Consider the following 19574-nt stretch of genomic DNA (forward strand, 5'->3'; position numbering starts at 1 on the left):
AGCTGGCGTGAAGACATGTTTACACAGTAACACAGCTGACAGCATGACAGATTTGGGGCGCGCAGCACACCGAGTGCTTCGGTAGAGGTCACGGCAAGGAGAAAATACACTGTTTATCGTTTCAGTTCAAAATTCCCGATAACTGCTGCATTCTAGTGGTCACTAGATGAACTATTACCTCCTACCAAGGGACGGGAACCGTACGTGATACGTGCAGCTGGATATAAACACACGAGAAAATCACGCCCGTTATAGTGTTGAAAGTGTTAATTGGGTACTTGCTCTTCTTCTTGAAGATGATATTCACAAAGGTGAGGTAAAAACTTCACTCCATTTCTACCAGTCTGCTCATTTCAGTATTTCTCTCTCCATATCTAAAGCCTCCATATTCTCCATAGTACTCATTCCTCCTTTGTCTAACTCTCCCATTCAAATCTGCACCAACTATGAGTGTTTCCTGATTCTGGAATGTGTCTTGATGATTTCTTCAATGCATTCTCTAAACTCTTCTTTTTGTTTCCCTTGACATCTCATCTTAGGGGCATATCGTGATGAACACTTCCTTCAGCTTATCCCAGCTATTTTGAGGGTTGCTGGAGCCACCGAGGCTTATTTTGGTTCTGGCTGGAGGCTTAAGGGTGGATGCCTTAGAATTAATTTAGTCCTCTTGGTGTGGAAAAAGCAGTCATAGGTTGAGACTCTTCTTCAACTTCCACTTGCAAGTAGCCAGAATTAAGATCTAGGGTACTGAAGGCTTTTGCCCCACTCACGTGTTATATTAGGTTTTGAAGATAATCATCTGATATTTACTTGTTGTTTACCTGACGTATATTTACACAAAGTTGGTAGTCACGATTTTTCTTTTTAGGTAGTACTATTAGAGTAGCTTCAAATTAGTGGCTCACAATAATCACGAGATGTATGGCTTAGCTACCTATGTGAGAAACAATATTACTAACTACTCAGTAGTCGACTGTAGCTCAAGTGATGACATTTTCACCATCACAATTAAAATCAATAATCTAACAATAATGAACGTATATAAGCCACCAAACACAACGTGGCCTACTCCTCCTCTACCATCCTTACAACACCCAACCGTAATCATAGGAGACTTCAACAGTCATCACACATGTTGGGGCTATCAACAAAATGATCTAAATGGGGAGGCAATTGTTGACTGGATGGACATGGAAAATCTTAAACTAATCTACGATGCTAAAGAAAAAGGAACCTTCTTCTCCACCTGATGGGGTAAGGAATATACTCCAGACCTTTCCTTCATAACCCAATCCCCAAACTCTCCTAACCAGATACTTCGCTCAGTTCTCAACAGTTTCCCTCATAGTCAACACCGGCCTGTCATACTCCAAATTGGCATGTATATTCCTGTCATTCGATCTTATCCGAAACCTAAATGGAACTTTAAAAAAGCTAATTGGAAAAAATTTAAATCACAAACTGATGCAAATATAAGATGGATTAAGCCTACCTTTAATAACTATGACAGATTTGTTGGAGTTATAAAAGGTGCTGCTCGGCGCTGCATTCCAAGAGGATGCCGTAAGGAATATATTCCTGGATGGACTGCAGAGAGTGAGAGCCTTCTTAAGGAATTTGAGGAAAATGGCAACAATGAAACAGCCACAAAACTTATTCAATCACTGAATGACAATAGAAAACAAATTTGGAACGACACTGTGTCATCTCTTGATTTTACCCACTCAAGTAGAAAGGCTTGGTCTCTCATTAGAAAGCTTGACTCATCAAAGCTAGCTGGTAGACAGAAACTGAGTGTTAACATTAATGATCTAGCCAAACACATGATCTCTATCTCAAAGATCAATAGAGATAAACAAGTTGTAAGGGAAATCCGGTCAGCACTGAAATATAAAAAGCAATTAGCAAAACAACAATCATCCCAATTCTCTTGTCCTTTCACAAGAGAGGAAACCCTAGAAGGTATCAAGAACATAAAATCCGGGAAAGCAGCAGGTATAGATGGCATCTATCCTGAATTCCTGCAACATCTTGGACCTGCAACAATCACTTGGCTCACCAAATTCTTCTCCAATATTTTGGAGACAGGTAACCTTCCTTCACTATTCAAGAAGACCAAAGTAATATCGATCTTGAAACCCAACAAGGACCCTCTGAGAGTAGAAAGCTACAGACCCATTGCACTGCTAAGTGTTACTCTGAAGCTCCTGGAAAGACTAATATACAATAGGATCTCAGAAACCATCAATAATCTCCTTCCCACAGAACAAGCTGGCTTCAGACCTGGAAGAAATTGCGCTGACCAAATTTTTGCATTGACCTCTCATATTGAAAATGGATTTGAGAATCGGAAGATTAGTATGGCTGTCTTCTTAGACTTATCAGCAGCCTATGATACTGTTTGGCGAGAAGGGCTCCTGCTAAAACTTATCTCTGCCATCCCCTGTTTCAAGCTTACAAATCTTATTGGCAATATGATTAGCAACAGAAACTTTCAGATCTTCTCGGATGATGCAGTAAGCAAAACCTACAAACTGAATGATGGACTTCCACAAGGATCTGTTCTGGCACCCTTACTTTTCAACCTCTATACTGCTGACTTACCAGCAACTAAGTCCAGGAAATTTATTTACGCAGATGATATACTACTGGTTAGCCAAACACCAAGTTTTCCAGAAGCTGAACAAATTCTTACAGCAGATCTAAAAAAAACTAGATACATACTTCCAAAAGTGGTGCCTCCGTCCAAATCTCCAAAAGACTGTCGCATCTGTGTTTCATCTCAGAAATAAATTTGCCAACTACAAGCCTACAATAACATTCAGAAATCAATCCTTACAACACTGTCCCTTCCCAAAATACTTAGGTGTCACATTAGACAGATCCCTAACATATAAACATCATATTAACAACACAGCCGCCAAGATCAAAAGTCGGAATAATATTCTTCAAAAATTAGCCGGCACATCCTGGGGTGCAAACAACCAAGTGTTGAGATCTACTGCTCTAGCTCTTTGCTATTCAGTTGCCGAATACTGCGCTTCAACTTGGCTGAACAGTGCTCATACTGCGAAGATTGATGCTCAACTAAATCAAGCAATGCGCATCATAACTGGTTGTATTCGCTCTACAAACGTGGCCTGGCTGCCTACACTCAGTAATATTCCACCGCCTTGCTTAAGAAGGTCTGAAGCTCTTCTAAAACTGTGGAAGAAGACCAGCCTGGACTCCAACCTCCCCGTTCACCAGGATATTACTCAACCTGCCCCTCCACGACTTAAGTCTAGATCTCCACCCTGGCGCACTGCACTTACACTGGAAGAATCTGGGTTCTCCATCACGAACGCCTGGTTACACCATTGGCAGCAGTCTTCTGTTCCCAATCAAGATCTTGTGACTCTACCTCATGTTCAACCTCCCGGATTCCATCTACCCAGGACTCTAAACAGGATAAGAGTCAATCAAGGAAGATGCGGCTATACTCTTTATAAATGGGGCTGGCAGAAGTCTTCTGGGTGTGATTGTGGAGCTACCTCACAGACCATCCACCACATAATTGCCGAGTGTCCACAGAGAGCATTTCAAGGTTCTTTGGAGGACATTCATAATGCAACTGAGGAGGCCTTAATATGGATCAATGGACTTGATTTGGAACTATAGGCTTCTGCTTGTATATATTGTGTATATATTGTATACTTATTTATATAATCTATCTGTGCACATCATATGATAAATAAATAATAAGCCCATCCTGATACTGAAGGTTCAATCAGTCCTTGGTTCTCCATTTCCTTGAACTTTTTCTATTACAAATTTTTGTTTATCTGGGTTAAGTGGGCAAGGTCTTTTTTTTTATTGGAGCGTTATCTTTGTGAATTATTTTGTTTTACTGTTGTGGTAAATCAAATTCTATCTGTAATAACCTCAGGAAACCTGCTCAATAATTTCTCAAGATCTTTCTTCTCTTCCAACCCTAACAGCCCTGTTTTTATTTTGGCCAAAACATTGGTTTCCAAAGTTTCAGACTCAAAGGCTTTATTTTCTAACTATGCCAACCTAATTCTGCTTTTATTACCAAAGAATATTCCGTTGGCTGTATAATCCATCACTAACCTATGTTTGGGTAAAAAGTCATGTCCTAAAATTTGTCGCGAGTGCCGATTCGCAACACGTCCTTCCGTGGGAAATTATGGAGCGAGCACTTCGAATGGGGTTCAATCCATGACCTCCCAGTCAGAAATCCCTAATAATCATGAGTAATTTAAGTCTATCATATAAAGAGGTGGTAAAGCAAAATCAGTGGAAGGAGTAATTAAAAGTAAATCAATTATCAGTGTAGTGAATAAGTGCAGAATTACAATTATAATTAAAAGCATTTCTTAAAGCTAGTCTCAACTTGGAGCCGGAGAGTGAAGCAAACTTGTGCAATCAGAATATTTGTCAGAGAAAGAAGTAAACACACTAGAAGGTCATAGTTAGAGGCTCAAATTGCGTGAACCAGGAAAAGCAAGCCTGTTGTTAGTCACGTAGCAAGGTGCCCTGTAAAATAAGAACGCACATTGTGGTTGTAAAATAAGATGGTGCAATCATTCCTTCTAGAAGGAATCTGTGGAAGGTCACCAGACACACGTAGATGCAGGAGAGGATGGGACCACACTTGAAGTAACCAATAGGAAGCTAACAGATCATTGATGTGAGGGAACATAGTAGTAGGGGATGACTTGTTCTAGAAACTTGGAGAAGTGATAAAGAGGTGTGACAAGGGAGACTCTTGGTCATGTTTGGTCGTCATTCTGATCAGGCATTCTGGTAACTTGGAAAGGAGTGTTCTCTCAGGAAGGGACAGTCACTAGGTCACTTGGCAGAGAGTAGACTCTGTAGAATAAAGTTAGTGAAGATAGCAGTGTATGGAGTTAGTCAGATCAGGCAGCAGTTGAGTTTGCCATCAGCAGTATAAGAAGTTACACAAATTAGGCAGCAATTAAGACTGTCAAGCAGTAGAACTGGTTAGCAGTGTCCCACAGGGTAAAGTACAGAGACAGTATATAGAGAACTCCCTGAGTGTTCAAAGGAGACAGTAGCTTCAGTTCGCGTTCACCTTAGAGTTCTGCGTTCGAGTCCTGAAACCATTAGGGAAGATTCAGAGAAAATCTACAACGAGGATTCAAGAAAGAAGCAAGAAGAGAGAAGCTTCAAAACCCGAGATAATTATCAACTAGTTAAGAGACCTTAAAGACTGAAAGGAATTAATAAGTATTGTATAGTGAACTGTGGAAGTGTGTGTATTCTCCATAGAAGTCAAAGACTGATAAACTGATTACTTTAAAAGTAATGTTGAGAGAAGAATAATTACAGGTGTGCTGTAGTATTATTGAAAAGGGTATACTTGATAATCTGTTTAAATAAATTAGAGTAAGAATTTAATGGTGTCAGAAAGTGTTTTCTATCAAGGTCAATCTGATATTTGAATCCTAGTGCCCAGCCTCTCCATCTCCTAGGATACGACAAATTATATCAGGTACGGTATCAAATCCTTGACAACTTTCATCTCTCTGTTACTTCATTGGAGCATTTCATCTGAAGAAAAGTATAACCCTCAATCTTGTAATCTATGCCAAGGACTGCATCCCTTGACATTCGCCATCTTATCAGGACGAAGAGGTTTTATTAATTTTGCCACATTCATGTTCGCAAATGAGTGTGAAGCCTGAGTGTCAAGGATAGTAACAAAAAGTTTGTCATTAATCGTCAAATCAATGGCTGGATGGGGTGGATTATGTCAATCATCACTATAAATTTGACCAATACATTCACTTTTTAGCAAGTGTATTTTTTGGGGGGCTTCGTTATTCTTTTGGAACCGTCTCTGCCCCGACTCAAACAGTCCCAATTGAGTTTTTCCAGGGAGTGGTCTTTTAAATGCCCGGTCTGCCCTCATCTGTAGCATTCCCGGGATTAATCCTTAGTTGAAGTCTTTATTTTTGTGGTACGGTAACTTGTCTCTTCATCTAGTTTAGCTACGATGTGACGGAGATCTTCAAACGTTTGTGGCTGTACCACCTTAACAAGCGATAGAACCTTATCATGGAACAGTTCAATTATATAAGGGACTCTCGTGTCATTGTCTTCTCCCTTGTGGACTCTCTTAAAGAGTTGAAGTTTTTAAATCATGAAAGCTCCCACACTCATTCCACTGGGTTGTGTCTCAGTTAGGATTTTTTTTTTTTTTTTTTTTGAATAGAAGTTTGGAGAGCCGCTGAGTCGAACCTCTGGACGAATTATTTCTTGGATTCTTCCCAGTCAAGACTGAGACCTTTATATTCTTCCACCAAACCCCTGCTGACCGTTTTAGTTGTTGACTGACAATCTACTAGTAGATTTCTGTAGGTATATTTGTCCTACAAATTAGGGACTCGGATGTTTTCAGAAACGTTTTAGGACACTCTTAGAGCCTGCCATGAAATTCGGGTAGGTTTTCTTTAATTAATCTATAATTGACATGTATCCCAAAGGGAAGATCCTTACTCATGCCAGCTTGGTTACTGTCTGTAACAATTTTCTTTTCAAGGGTTAAAATTGTATTACCAACCTTCAATTCAGACTTCGTAAATTTCTGGTCTACCTCAGTTTTAAAATCATTAGATTCTCACTCGATTTCTCCAGGCTTTTCCTCGACTTTATTTTCCAAAATGTGCATATGGTTTACTACTTTATCCATGGCTGATTCTAAGTTCATTATTTTATCTTAATTTTTGAAATACTTTCTTTGAAATTTTTGACTAAAGAATTAGCTCTTACCGGGTCGTTAGCTTCTTCCTCCGAGGTGTTTTCGAAGTCGAAACTGTCTGGGTCCTCCTTGTTGTCCAATATATCCTGGCGTAGCCTCGCTTGCAAGTCCGCTTTGCTTCCTGCTGTGGGCAAGCCTTGGGATGCCAGCACTTTGCATAAAATCGCTACGGTCATCTGGTCGATCTTCATTTTCGAGTTTCCAAGAATCCTGTCATGGTTGCCATTTTATCATTCTCAGTCTCATTTTATTTGGTGTAAATAAATATCACACGAGATAAGTTCCACTTCTTGATTGAAAAATCACATTGTCACTGAGTCTGTTCTTTAACTGCACACAGTTCCTACTCAGTTCACTTAACAACTACACAATTATACACAATTATAAGCAACACTGCAATACTATTAAGAGAAACACACTAAAGCAATTTACAGTCAATTGTGACAAGTACAGGTATCAACAAGTCCTCACACTGATTATTCAGTTCACCATCACAAGGCAAGACTAACTACCGGCCTCTCAGACACCAGCTCAATATATATACACCGTTCGAGGGATCATCTAGAAATCTCCAACGTCTGGAAATGCTCTTGCAATACTCTAATTATGTACAACATACAAGGAACTATCGATCGACTGACCAGTCGGTTGGAGTACTCCAGTGTGACCAAACTGGAATATTCGACTACAATACAAAACCCTTACTGGAGAAGTCTACATAATTCTTAAAGCTTCCACACATATCTGGATAATAAAACATCATGATAAGTTTCCAGATATCTCCATGTGTATCAGATTGATAGTGGGACATACCCAATATATAAATATTAGAGTTTTCTACAGTTTTTGGCTGAACAGATTTTGAGGTTATACAAATTTACTATACATATTTACAGGAAAATCATATGTTAGGCATACTTAGAGCATTTAATAAATGTACTAAATGTATTAATGTATTAAACATAATAATTGAAGGTTTTACAAGGTTAGGTGTAAAATAGCGTACATAGAACGATTTGCCATCCATTCTCTTTCCATATCCTGAACCTGCTTAACCTGCTTACTGCCTCTTCTTTAGCTATTTGCTGAAACATATACTTCTATCTGATTTTCCCATCCTGATAAGAAGAATAGAGTACATTAAATATTCTTGCAAAGAAAATGCCAGAAACTGAGACAGTCATTGATGATTTTTCAGCTCCATTATACATTGATGTGTTTTGGAATTGCTGTTACCAGGGACATTGATGACAAGTCATTATTCAACTTCAAGGTGGGTCCTTCCTCCACAGTACCTTTTATTGTTGTTAGAATGTGCTTGTGGATTCAACATTGTGTGTGTCCAACCCTTGTCCCATTTCTCTACAGAGTTGGCTATAAAGTGAGATGAATCTTTGCAGGGAGTGTTATGACTGAATGCTCTTTCTGACATCATCCTCATGAGAGGAGTTATTAAATGAATGATGTGATATATGGTAGTAGGAAGGAAGAAGATGAAACCTGGTCCCAGTACATAGCCTGTTCCTAATACCAATATAGTTAGTATTATAAATTTATTCATTCGGAACAAATTTTTCAGGTTCCCTATGGGAATCAAGATCTTTATCATAGCCTGTTCCTCTCAAATAGCACCAAGGGGTCTGGTTAAGGCTTAACGTCCCCATCCAATGGACTAATCACCATCAACAGCATCATTGCCCTCACTCCATATGAGCACTGCAGAGAGGTTTGGAATTGAATCTAGGCTTTTGGCACTCAATTAATGATTATAAATTGAATATCACTACCTTTCCTTACCCTGCTAGTCAACATTCTGATGGTGACAATATTTTTGATCATCAGGACTTGAGCCAGCTAACCATACTGTTAGACCATATAGACCTGATGCCTTAATGATGATGGCCACCAGGCAGGCTTGACACATAGTCAACATTAACCTAAAAAAATGAAGATCTGTGGAAAATCATACAGTATATGTTTCCTGATAATCATAACACTTTTTTTATAGAAGACTCTTCCTCTGGTCCATGGCCCACAAAGAATGTGTTGACTGGGATGCCTAATACATGACATATTTTTAAAAGTAATCTAATAACATATCACAAATGTCTAAATTAATTTTTTAACTTCAATTTCTGTCATTAATATTGTCAGAAAGGTTACACAAACTATTATTTTCAAAGATAAATGCCAATATAACTTATGTCCCCAAAATATTGATTATTCATTCATTTGAAAAACGCTGTACATTCATACACTGGTCACTAGACATAAAGTAGACTGGTTTATTCATATAATAGCTAAATAATGTAAGTTGATGTTTAGAAATAATTATTTAATTTTGTCGTGTGGTACAACAAATTATTCGGTTATGTGCATTTTTGAAAAAAGAAAAGGTCAAGACAACATATTATGTTATTTAGTTATATAAGTAAATGATATACTTAAAAACAGAAACTGGTGCAATGCATTGAGTATAGGAAATGGTACGAGTTAAGTTTTTCTCAGTTAAATCTTGTGTATTGTCTTTCACCTGAATATTTTTTTCAGAAATTTGAGACCTGTTGCTATGACTATAGTTGATGTGCTGCTCAAACTGTCTGATGATCCAATTGAACAAGTTTCATGTGAAAGTAAAAAAGCTGTTGAGCTTCTGTCTAAAAGATTAAAAGAAGAAAGCGATACTTCTCTATTGGAGATCTTGGAAGAGAATTTCTATAACTTGATAACGAAACTCCCCAGAATTCTACGTGGAAATGGTACCTTAATCTATACTTTACATATCCATCTTTTTATTTCTTTAATCTATACTTTACATATCCATCTTTTTATTTTCTTAATCTATACTTTACATATCCATCTTTATTTTTTCATGTAAAGTGCAGGTTATTACAAGGTATAAATTTCATTATCGTCCATATTGACAGTTAACTATTATAAAAGATTTATTCATTCCAATGGATCCTCCTGTTCAATACAGTTATATTTTTTTACCTATGTGTTTCGGCCCTACGTTTGAGCCAACTTCAGTAAAACAATTGATTAAAATATTAAAACATGACTATATGGTTGTGAAACATGTCTACTTAAAAACATCACAAGGTTGCTGTGAATGGTAAACGTTAATAATGAAAAAGTGTGCAAAAAAGCATTGTCCAAGTCTTGAATGTACAGTAGAGTCTCGCTCATCCGACCTTCGCTTATCCGACATTCCGTGTTATCCGACACTGGTAGACTTAATTTGAACTTTTGGTGGAGACTAAATTCAGGCACACCCGCTGTGGTGGGTGCGACCATGAGACAAGCACTGGCCTGACCGCTAAATTCTTCAAAATGTGGCTTCAGATTATGGATGTTGGATGTGTTACAGTGGGAGACTGGAAAAAACAGAGGGAAGAAATTTAAAAGTGGTGCTCTATCAGAGCAGAGAAAAAATGAAAAATGTGAGTACGAAAAAGTAAGTGAAGCACTATTTCTTTGGTTATCTCAACACCGGGAGAAGGACCTGCCAATATCTAGCCCCATGCTACAGGAAAAGGCTGCGTATTTCCACAAGGAGTTTAATGAAGGGGACCCTAATTTTCCTGCCAGTGCTGGGTGGTTTGATCGGTGGAAAAACGGTACGGCATTAGGCAGCTTAATATCTGTGGAGAAAAGTTTCCTTTCGTAAGATATCTGGAATGTTTTCGTTCAATACTGCATGTACTGTACAATTGAATTGATAATTCAATAAACAGAGTACTGGAAAACATGTCATTGTTTTACTTCTAGAGTATAGCCATCCTGTTTGCTTCAGTTCATTTTCAAAGTTATTCTGTATTATCCGACATTTTCGGTGATCCGACGTACTCCAGGTCCCGTTTAGGTCGGATAATCGAGACTCTACTGTATTTTAAACTATTTCTCATTCATTCAGATGTTAGTTGATCAGCAAAACACACAAAAGCAATCACTGCACTGATGTGCTTCCATAGTATTCCTGTCTGGCTCCATGACTAAATGGTTAGCATGCTGGTGTTTGGTCACAGGAGTCCTAGGATTAATGCCTGACAGGGTCGGGTATTTTAACCATCATTGGTTGATTTCGCTGGCACGGGTGCTGGGTGTATGTGTCATCTTCATCATCATTTCATTCTCATCACAACGTGCAGGTTGTGTTCAGGCGTCAGATCAAAAGACCTGCATCTGGCGAGCCGAACATGTCCTCAGACACTCCCGGCACTAAAAGCCATATGCCATTTCATTTTTTAATAGTATCCATAAGGAATCTTAATTGAAAATATATGGCTGTGGAGAACAAACAAATGTTCCGAGTTCTACTGTGTTATGACTTTATAACATGGATATACTTGACTGTCAGTATGGATGTAGGGTATTGGCTAGAAATTATGATGTAGATGTCTATAATATAGAAAGAAAAACGTGTTAGAAATATTAAGTGGAAAAGAAAGGTATAAAGTGGCAGGGAGGGATTCAGTTGGGTGGAAATGTAATAAGCAGTCTGGCCCATGCTGACGACTTCGTCTTAATGGCAGATTGTGTCAAAACCCTCAATCTAATATCTTGCAACTTGAAAATAGGTGCAATGAGTGTGGTATGAAAATTAGCCTTTCCAAGACTAAATTGATGTCAGTAGGTAAGAAATTCAACAGAATTAAATGTAAGAATGGGGATACAAAACTGGAACAGGTAGATAATTTCAAGTATTAGGATGCGTGTTCTCCCAGGATGGTGATATAGTAAGTGAAATTGAATCAAGGTGCAGTAAAGCTAATGCAGTGAGCTCGCAGTTGCGATCAACAGTATTCTGTAAGAAGGAAGTCAGCTCCTGGACGAAACTATCTTTACATGGGTCTGTTTTCAGACCAACTTTGCTTTACGGGAGCGATGGCTGGGTGGACTCGTGATATCTTATTCATAAGTTAGAAGTAACAGATATGAAAGCGAGAATGATTGCTGGTACAAACAGGTGGGAACAATGGGAGGAGGGTACTCAGAATGAGGAGTTAAAGGCTAAGGTGGGAATGAACTTGATGGATGAATTTGTACGCATACACCGGTGTCGGTGGTGGGGTCATGTGAGGCGAATAGAGGAAGGAAGATTACCTAGGAGAATAATGGACTCTGTTATGGAGGGTAAGAGAAGTAGAGGGAGGCAAAGATGATGATGGTTAGACTCGGTTTCTAACGATTTAAGAGATATAGAACTAAATGAGACCACAGCACTAGTTGCAAATAGAGGATTGTGGCGACATTTGGTAAATTCACAGGGGCTTGCATCCTGAACGCTGAAAGGCATAACAGTCTATAATGATATGTGTATGTAAAGAGAACAATGAGTGGAGTAGTATTTGAGGTATAACACTTGTTTAAGAGTTCCTTATAGTGAATCAGTCTACAGTATGCTAAGAATTGTTTTCTTGGTGAGGAGTGTTGATGCTGTTAGTGGAAGGGGAAGGAGGGGAGTTAAATGAGAAATGGGAGGGAAAAGAAGGGCCTTGATTAGTTGAGTGGACTGTGAATTGTTAGGTTTGTTTTTATGGATGAATGTATTAATTTTTTTTAATTAATTTCATTTAAATTATTTTTACGTTGCACATCTTGGTCCGTATGAATGTATATATTTTCAAATGCATTATGCCTTTATGGGCAAAATACAAGATTTTTAAGTCTCGATCAATAGAAGTGTAGCTGTGATTGAAATCTTTCATATGTGTGTTTCTTAACCTCTTAACCAGGGAGTTTCCACTGAGAAATGAACACTTGTAGCGGGGAATATATTCTGACTCATCTTCATCATAGGATGTTCTGCCATCCGGCAGGTCCAATCAAATCTTTCGATGCTTCCGCAAACTCGCACATTACGCGTGCATGCCTTCATAGTAGATAAGTTATGTAGCCTGCCCCTTTTGACATAAATATATCTTATGGCTGGTGATCATCTGGAAATTTGCGTTACAGAAGTTAGCGTCACAGTAGGTGTGACAGAAGTGTAACTTGCATGCTGTGATGTAAGGTATGGATCGATGATCATACAGTGTTACCTAGCAACCGTGCAGGCTATATCTAATGGCTGGTGGTTGTCTGAAATTAGAAGCCGTTGATGGATGGCCATGACCGAGAGGCATGTCAATGATCATTTGATTTTCGCAAAGAGAAAGCTTTCTTTTGATTTGCATTTGTTAATTCAAACGATAATTCGTATTTGATTCGACTTCTTGCAACTGCTTCAGTTATTATTTTACTAACTGATACAAACCTAAAAGGAGCACAGGTTACGCCAGTGTGAAGTGGCTGCAGCACTTGTCGTGGCCTCATTTAGTTCTATAACTTTTATCTTTAAATCGTTAGAAACTGGGTCTAACCATCATCATCCTGGTCTCCCTCTACTTATCTTACTCTCCATAATAGAGTCCTTTATTCTCCTAGCTAACCTATCCTCCTCCATTAGCTTCACATGACCCCACCACCAAAGTCAGTGCCCCCCTTTTCATTTTCAGAAGCAAGTTCACTGTCACTTTCACCACTTGTCCTATCGGTGCTGTCCAAAGAGTTGTCACCTAATTCATAATTTGGATTATTGAGATGAAGAATAGTTTAATCATCTGAACTAGCGCGTTTAGCCATTATGTATGGAAGAAAATAAAATAAAATATTGGCGCACACTGTGGCGCGGAAAATCTGGAGCCTATTGACATCTACAAAGCGATCATGGAACTACACTCAACAGTAAGAGACGAGATAACATGTCCTGTCCAGCAGATAACAATTTTCTAAGGCTCTAGACGAGTTAACTCGTCATTACCCACCGACTGCGTAACAACTATTGCTAGACAAATTATCTCAACACATCTGGTTAAGAGGGTAAAGAAATGAGTAATTAGGTAGACATTCTTATTATTGAATATAAAAGAAGAATAGCCCTTCTTAGGGGAAGGATCTTTTGTTAAAGTGGTGTTAGGTTAACTTTTGAATTTATTGATTATTTTGTATATGAAGTGTTTATTTTATTGTTTATTGTATCAGTTATTTTCAGCTATGACATAAATGGCATTGTTGAAATCTTTACTGGAAAGATGGACATTATACTCAATGAATCGTATTATTCTAAGCTGTTTCTTTTTATGGGCTCCTGGATGTAGTGAAGTTTGTTTAATAGTATTAATAGTGAGGGTGCTCCATGTCTGAATGGTTAGTGCGCTGGCCTTTGATCACAGGGGTCCCTGGTTCGATTCTTGGTAGGGTCGGGAATTTTAACATTAATTGGTTAATTTCGCTGGCACAGGGCTGGGTGTATATGTCATCATCATCATCATTTCATTCTCATCACAACGCGCAGGTCACCTACGGGGGTCAAATCAAAAGACCTGCATCTGGCGAGCTGAACTTGTACTCGGACACTCCCGGCACTTTCTCTCAAAGCATTGATACTTCGTCAATTAATGAATTTTTCATCTAAACAGTGTTGTGTGGCTGAAGATGTTAATAATATACGAAACATGTACCACTTTTAACAAATAAGTTACCTTAAGCAACTAATGTATTGACAAGGTGAAAAATAAAAAAAATGCTTGGTTGTGAATCTATTGATATAGGAATTAAGAAAATGTTTTTGAAGACTTTTGTTTGGAGTGCAGCATGGTATGGAAGTGAAACATGGATGATATCTAGCTCAGAAAGAAAGAGAATAGAAGCTTTTGAAATGTGGTGTTACAGAAGAATGCTGAAGGTGAGATGGATTGATTAAATCAAGAATGAAGAGGTGCTGGATCGAATTGGTGAGAGGAGATCGTTGTGGCTAAATTTAACAAGAAGAAGAGATAGAATGATAGGACACATCTTAAAACACCCAGACTTGTGCAGTAGGTTTTTGAGGGAATTGTAGCGTGTAAGAATGGTAAGGCTAGACGAAGGTATGAATATGACAAGCAGATGTAGGATGCAGCAGTTATATAGAAATGGAAAGGTTAGCACAGGATAGGGTGGCATGGAGGGCTGCATCAAATAAGTCTATGGACTGATGACTCAAACAACAACATACATACTCACATACATCATCTTTGTAGACCGTTATGCCTTTCAGCGTTCAGTCTGCAAGTCTCTGCGAATGTATTAAACGTCGCCACAATCCTCTATTTGCAACCAGTGCTGTGGCCTCATTTAGTTCTATAACTTTTATCTTTAAATCATTAGAAACTGGGTCTAACCATCATCATCCTGGTCTCCCTCTACTTATCTTACTCTCCATAATAGAGTCCTTTATTCTACTAGCTAACCTATCCTCCTCCATTAGCTTCACATGACCCCACCACCAAAGTCAGTTTGTGCATACAGCTTCATCCATCAAGTTCATTCCTAACTTAAGCTGCCTCTGTGGTTCAGTGGTAGAGTGTCGGCCTCCGGATCCCAAGATAGTGGGTTCAAACCCGGCAGAGGTAGCCGGATTTTTGAAGGGCGGAAAAAAGTCCATTCGACACTCCATGTCGTACGATGTCAGCATGTAAAAGATCTCTGGTGACACATTTGGTGTTTACCCGACAAAATTAATTAAATCTCGGCCATAGACGCCCAAGAGAGTTTTGGTTTACGCGGTTTACCATCTAGTGGGCCTAGAGTAAAATGGAACGTCAAAATTGACGAGGAGACAGCCAGATGGCGTCAAATCGAAATGTCTGCACACGGTAGCTGAGGCCATACGATTATTATTATTATTATTATTATTATTATTATTATTATTATTATTATTATTATTCCTAACTTAGCCTTTATCTCCCCATTCCAAGTGCCTTCCTGCCATTGTTCCCATTTGTTTGTACCAGCAATCATTCTTGCTACTTTCATGTTTGTTACTTCTAACTTATTCATAAGATATCATGAGTCCACCCAGCTTTCAGCCCCAGTCTGAAAACAGACCAATCTAAGGATAGTGTCATCCGGGAGCTGACTTCCTTCTTACAGAATACTGTTGATCGCAACTGCGAGCTCACTGCATTAGCTTTACTGCACCTTGATTCAATCTCACTTACAATGTTACTGTTCTGGGAGAACACACATTCTAAATACTTGAAATTATCTACCCGTTCCAGCTTTGTATCACCAATCTGACATTCAATTCTGTTGAATTTCTAACCTACTGACATCAGGTTAGTCTTGGGCTAATTTTCATACCATACACGTTGCACCTATTTTCAAGTTCCAAGATATTAGACTGCAGGCTTTCAGCACAATCTGCCATTAAAACCAAGTTGTCAGCATAAGACAGACTGCTTACTAAATTTCCACCTAACTGAATCCCTCTCTGCCATTTTATACCTTTCAGCAGATGATCCATGTAAAACTACAAACAACAGAGATGAAAAATTACAGCCTTTTCTAACCCCTAAAGTAGTCTATACCAAGAACTCATTCTACGATCAATTCTCACTGCAGCCCAGTTGTCAACATAAATGCTTTTGATTGATTTTAATAATCTGTCCTTAATCCCATAGTTCCCCAGTATGGCAAACATATTTTCCTTCAGTACCCTCTCATATGCTTTCTTGGCCGGGCTGAGTGGCTCAGACGGTTGAGGCGCTGGCCTTCTGGCCCCAGCTTGGCAGTTTCAATTCTGGCTCCATCCGGTGGTATTTGAAGGTGCTCATATACGTCAGCCTCGTGTCGGTAGATTTACTGGCACGTAAAAGAACTCCTGTGGGACAAAATTCCGGCACCTCAGCATATCTGAAAACGGTAAAAATTGTTAGTGGGATGTCAAGCAAATAACATTATATATGCTTTCTCTAGATCTATGAAACATAAACATAATTGTTTGTTCCTCTCATAGCATTTTTCAATTACCTGGCGCATTCTGAAAATCTGATCCTGACAGCCCTTCTGTGGTCTGAAACCGCACTGGTTTTAATCCAACTTCCTCTCAACCACTGATCGCACCCTCCCTTCCATGATGTCAGTGAATACTTTGCCTGGTATACTAATCAATGAGTTGCCTCGATAGTTGTTGCAATCCTTCCTGTTCCCTTGCTTATAGATAGGTGGAATTACTGCTTTTGTCCAATCTGAAGGTACCTTACCAACACTCCATGCTAATCTTATTACTCTATGAAGCCATTTTATTCCTGCCTTCCCACTATACTTCACCATTTCAGGTCTAATTTCATCTGTTCCTGCTGCTTTATGACAATGGAGTTTATTTACCATCATTTCCTCTTCTTCAAGAGTAATTTCACCAACATTATTTTTCTCCTCCTTATGAGCTCAGTTGTTCACGACGCCATCAGCAAAATTTCCATTTATGTTGAGAAGATTTTCTAAATATTTCCTCTAGGATCAGGAAAATTTATGTTTATGTTGACAAGATTTTCTAAATATTTCCTCCACCTATCCAGTGATTCTCTGGGATTTATTAAGAGCTTACCTGAATTACCTAAAACACTGTTCATTTCCTTTTTTTTCTCCCTTCCTAAGATTCTTTATTACTGTGCAGAAAGTTTTCCCTCCTGCTTGACCTAGCCTTTCCAGGTTATTACCAAAATCTTCCCACGACTTCTTTTTGGATTCAACTACTATTTGTTTAACTCTCTTTCTTTCATCTACATACAATTTCTTGTCTGCATCAGCCCTTGTTTGGAGCCATTTCTGATAAGCCTTCTTTTCATGTTTACAATTAATGAAATTAATGAAAAAAATCTATGTATTATATGAAGCAATTACACCGTTCATCTGTACAAACCTAATAACTCCCAGTCTTACCCTCAGTGAATCAAGGCCATTTCTTTCTCCTTTACCTCTCTCATGTGCTCCTCCCGCTTCCAATAACAGCATCATCACACCTCACCAAGGAAAAAGTTCTGATTATAAACTGATTCACTGTAAGGAATCAAATGGGTAACAAGGAACAAGTTTTACCTCAACCTTTTTCACTGAATATTTCTGAAATGTTTTTCTTTCCATATTACAGACGTCTACATATATCTTCAATATATACCTTTTAGCCAGTTACTCTACATCCGTATTGACAGCCAACTGTATCCATCCATATCACAACGTTCGCTGTACATTATATTTTCAGTTTAAGTTCCTTGTGGATACTTTTTAAAACACATCATCACTAACAATATAAGCAAACTTAAAGAAAACAACTTCACTTCAATAACCAATTTGATATATGGACTCGCATGTCAGTGCAGTGATTGATTTTATGTGCTTTGGTGATCATCATATTTTATTTTCATCTAACATCTGAAAGACTGAGGAATAGTTTAAAATACATTCAAGGCATGGGCAATATTTTATCACACACTTTTTTCATTACCAATTATTATCATTTACAGCAAACCTTTTAATGTTTTTAGGTATTCATTCATATATTTCACAACTATATAGCCGTGTGTTAATATTTTAATCAATTGTTTTACTGAAGATGGCCCAAACTTAGGGCCAAAACATGTATAGATTATAGGTAAAAAATATCATTGTAATGAACAGGAGAACTGTATTGGAATTAATAAGTTTAAGTAACTTTAGGTTGTATGATATACGGTAAAACAAACAACATTGAAATTATTGCTCATCTGCTGTTCATGTTTCCCAAGCAGTGAAGTATATATTTTTTGTATATAATAGTTTGACATACTGTAAATTCAGTCTTGTGTTGATTTCTGCAATTTTGGGTCTCGCAACAGTGGAGAAGGTGTTTATCATGGAACATTATTTCCGTTCATACGGAGTGGGGCGTCAGAATGAGTCGAGTTGGCTTCATGTTAAAGAACAGTACAAAGAGCATTTTAATAAGGGGGCACCAAATAACAGACGAATGTTTGCTGTTTTGACGAGTTCCATCTTACGGAATCAGTCTTCTTCTTCTCCTTCTTCATCATCATCATGTAACCCTTCCAACTTCTTGGATAGTGTGGTGTTGACAGAGCTCTTGCCAGTGTTGTCTGTCCATTTGTCCATGTAGTTCTCTTCCTCCATGATCACTTTCCAGTCCCCTCCTCTACTATTGACGTGTATCTGCAGTTGGTCCAGCCATTGTTTCCTCGGTTGTCCAACAGGCCTCCTTCTGCTAACTGTATGTTCCATGTATATATGCATGCATGTGGGGTTTGAGTGCCTGGCATTCTCTTTACATGCCTGAAAACTATTTAAGCCTTGCAGACCTTACTCTTTCTTCCAGGGGGTGCTCCACTCCCAAAGATGATTTGACATCCTCATTTTTAAATTTTTTTTTAATGATCGTGATGTGTTTTATGAATGGTATTCCTAAGAAATTTAATTTCACAGGCCTGCAGGTTATGAAGGTCTCTAGTCTGCAACGTGCAGGTTTATATGTTGGTATGGGAATAAGATATGATTTAGGCCTATACAAGGACATCTTGATTTGTAGGGGTACCTTCTTATTCCAGATCAGGGGACGTATGAGGTTATACAATTTAAACCCATTGGCTACTCTGTTGAGTTCTTCTTGTCATGCTCCACCCTTGTTTGAATCAGTCTTATGTCAACAAAAGGGGACAACAGGCCACTCAAGAATCGTCACCACAAACAAGAATCGTGGGGATGGCTTCTCCAACAGATGTTGTGTGTCCAGTCTGGAATATTGGGACCTTATTTCATCGAGGATGCTGCACTGAATCCTAAAACAATGGACGAGGTAATGTACAGAGACTTCATTATTACCCCCATTTGTGCAGGATGTGAGCTATTTTTGTCGCACCAGAATCCAACAACAATGGCTGCAACGAGATGGAGCTACAGCCCACTCCATTCCCATACCTATCCTGCTCCC

General features: G+C 38.6%; 1 protein-coding gene across 2 annotated transcripts in view; it reads left to right on the top strand.

Moving 5' to 3' along the window:
* Tti1 (Telo2 interacting protein 1) overlaps positions 1 to 19574 on the top strand; it is a 160561-nt gene that overhangs the window by 55966 nt on the left and 85021 nt on the right. For both annotated transcript variants that reach the window (XM_068228387.1, XM_068228392.1), the window contains one exon: positions 9338 to 9546. In XM_068228387.1, coding sequence (XP_068084488.1) covers positions 9338 to 9546 — 209 coding nt within the window. The remainder of the gene's footprint in view (positions 1 to 9337; positions 9547 to 19574) is intronic.

This window comes from Anabrus simplex, chromosome 1 (genome assembly GCF_040414725.1).
Source record: "Anabrus simplex isolate iqAnaSimp1 chromosome 1, ASM4041472v1, whole genome shotgun sequence".
Classification (NCBI taxonomy): Eukaryota; Metazoa; Arthropoda; class Insecta; order Orthoptera; family Tettigoniidae; genus Anabrus; species Anabrus simplex.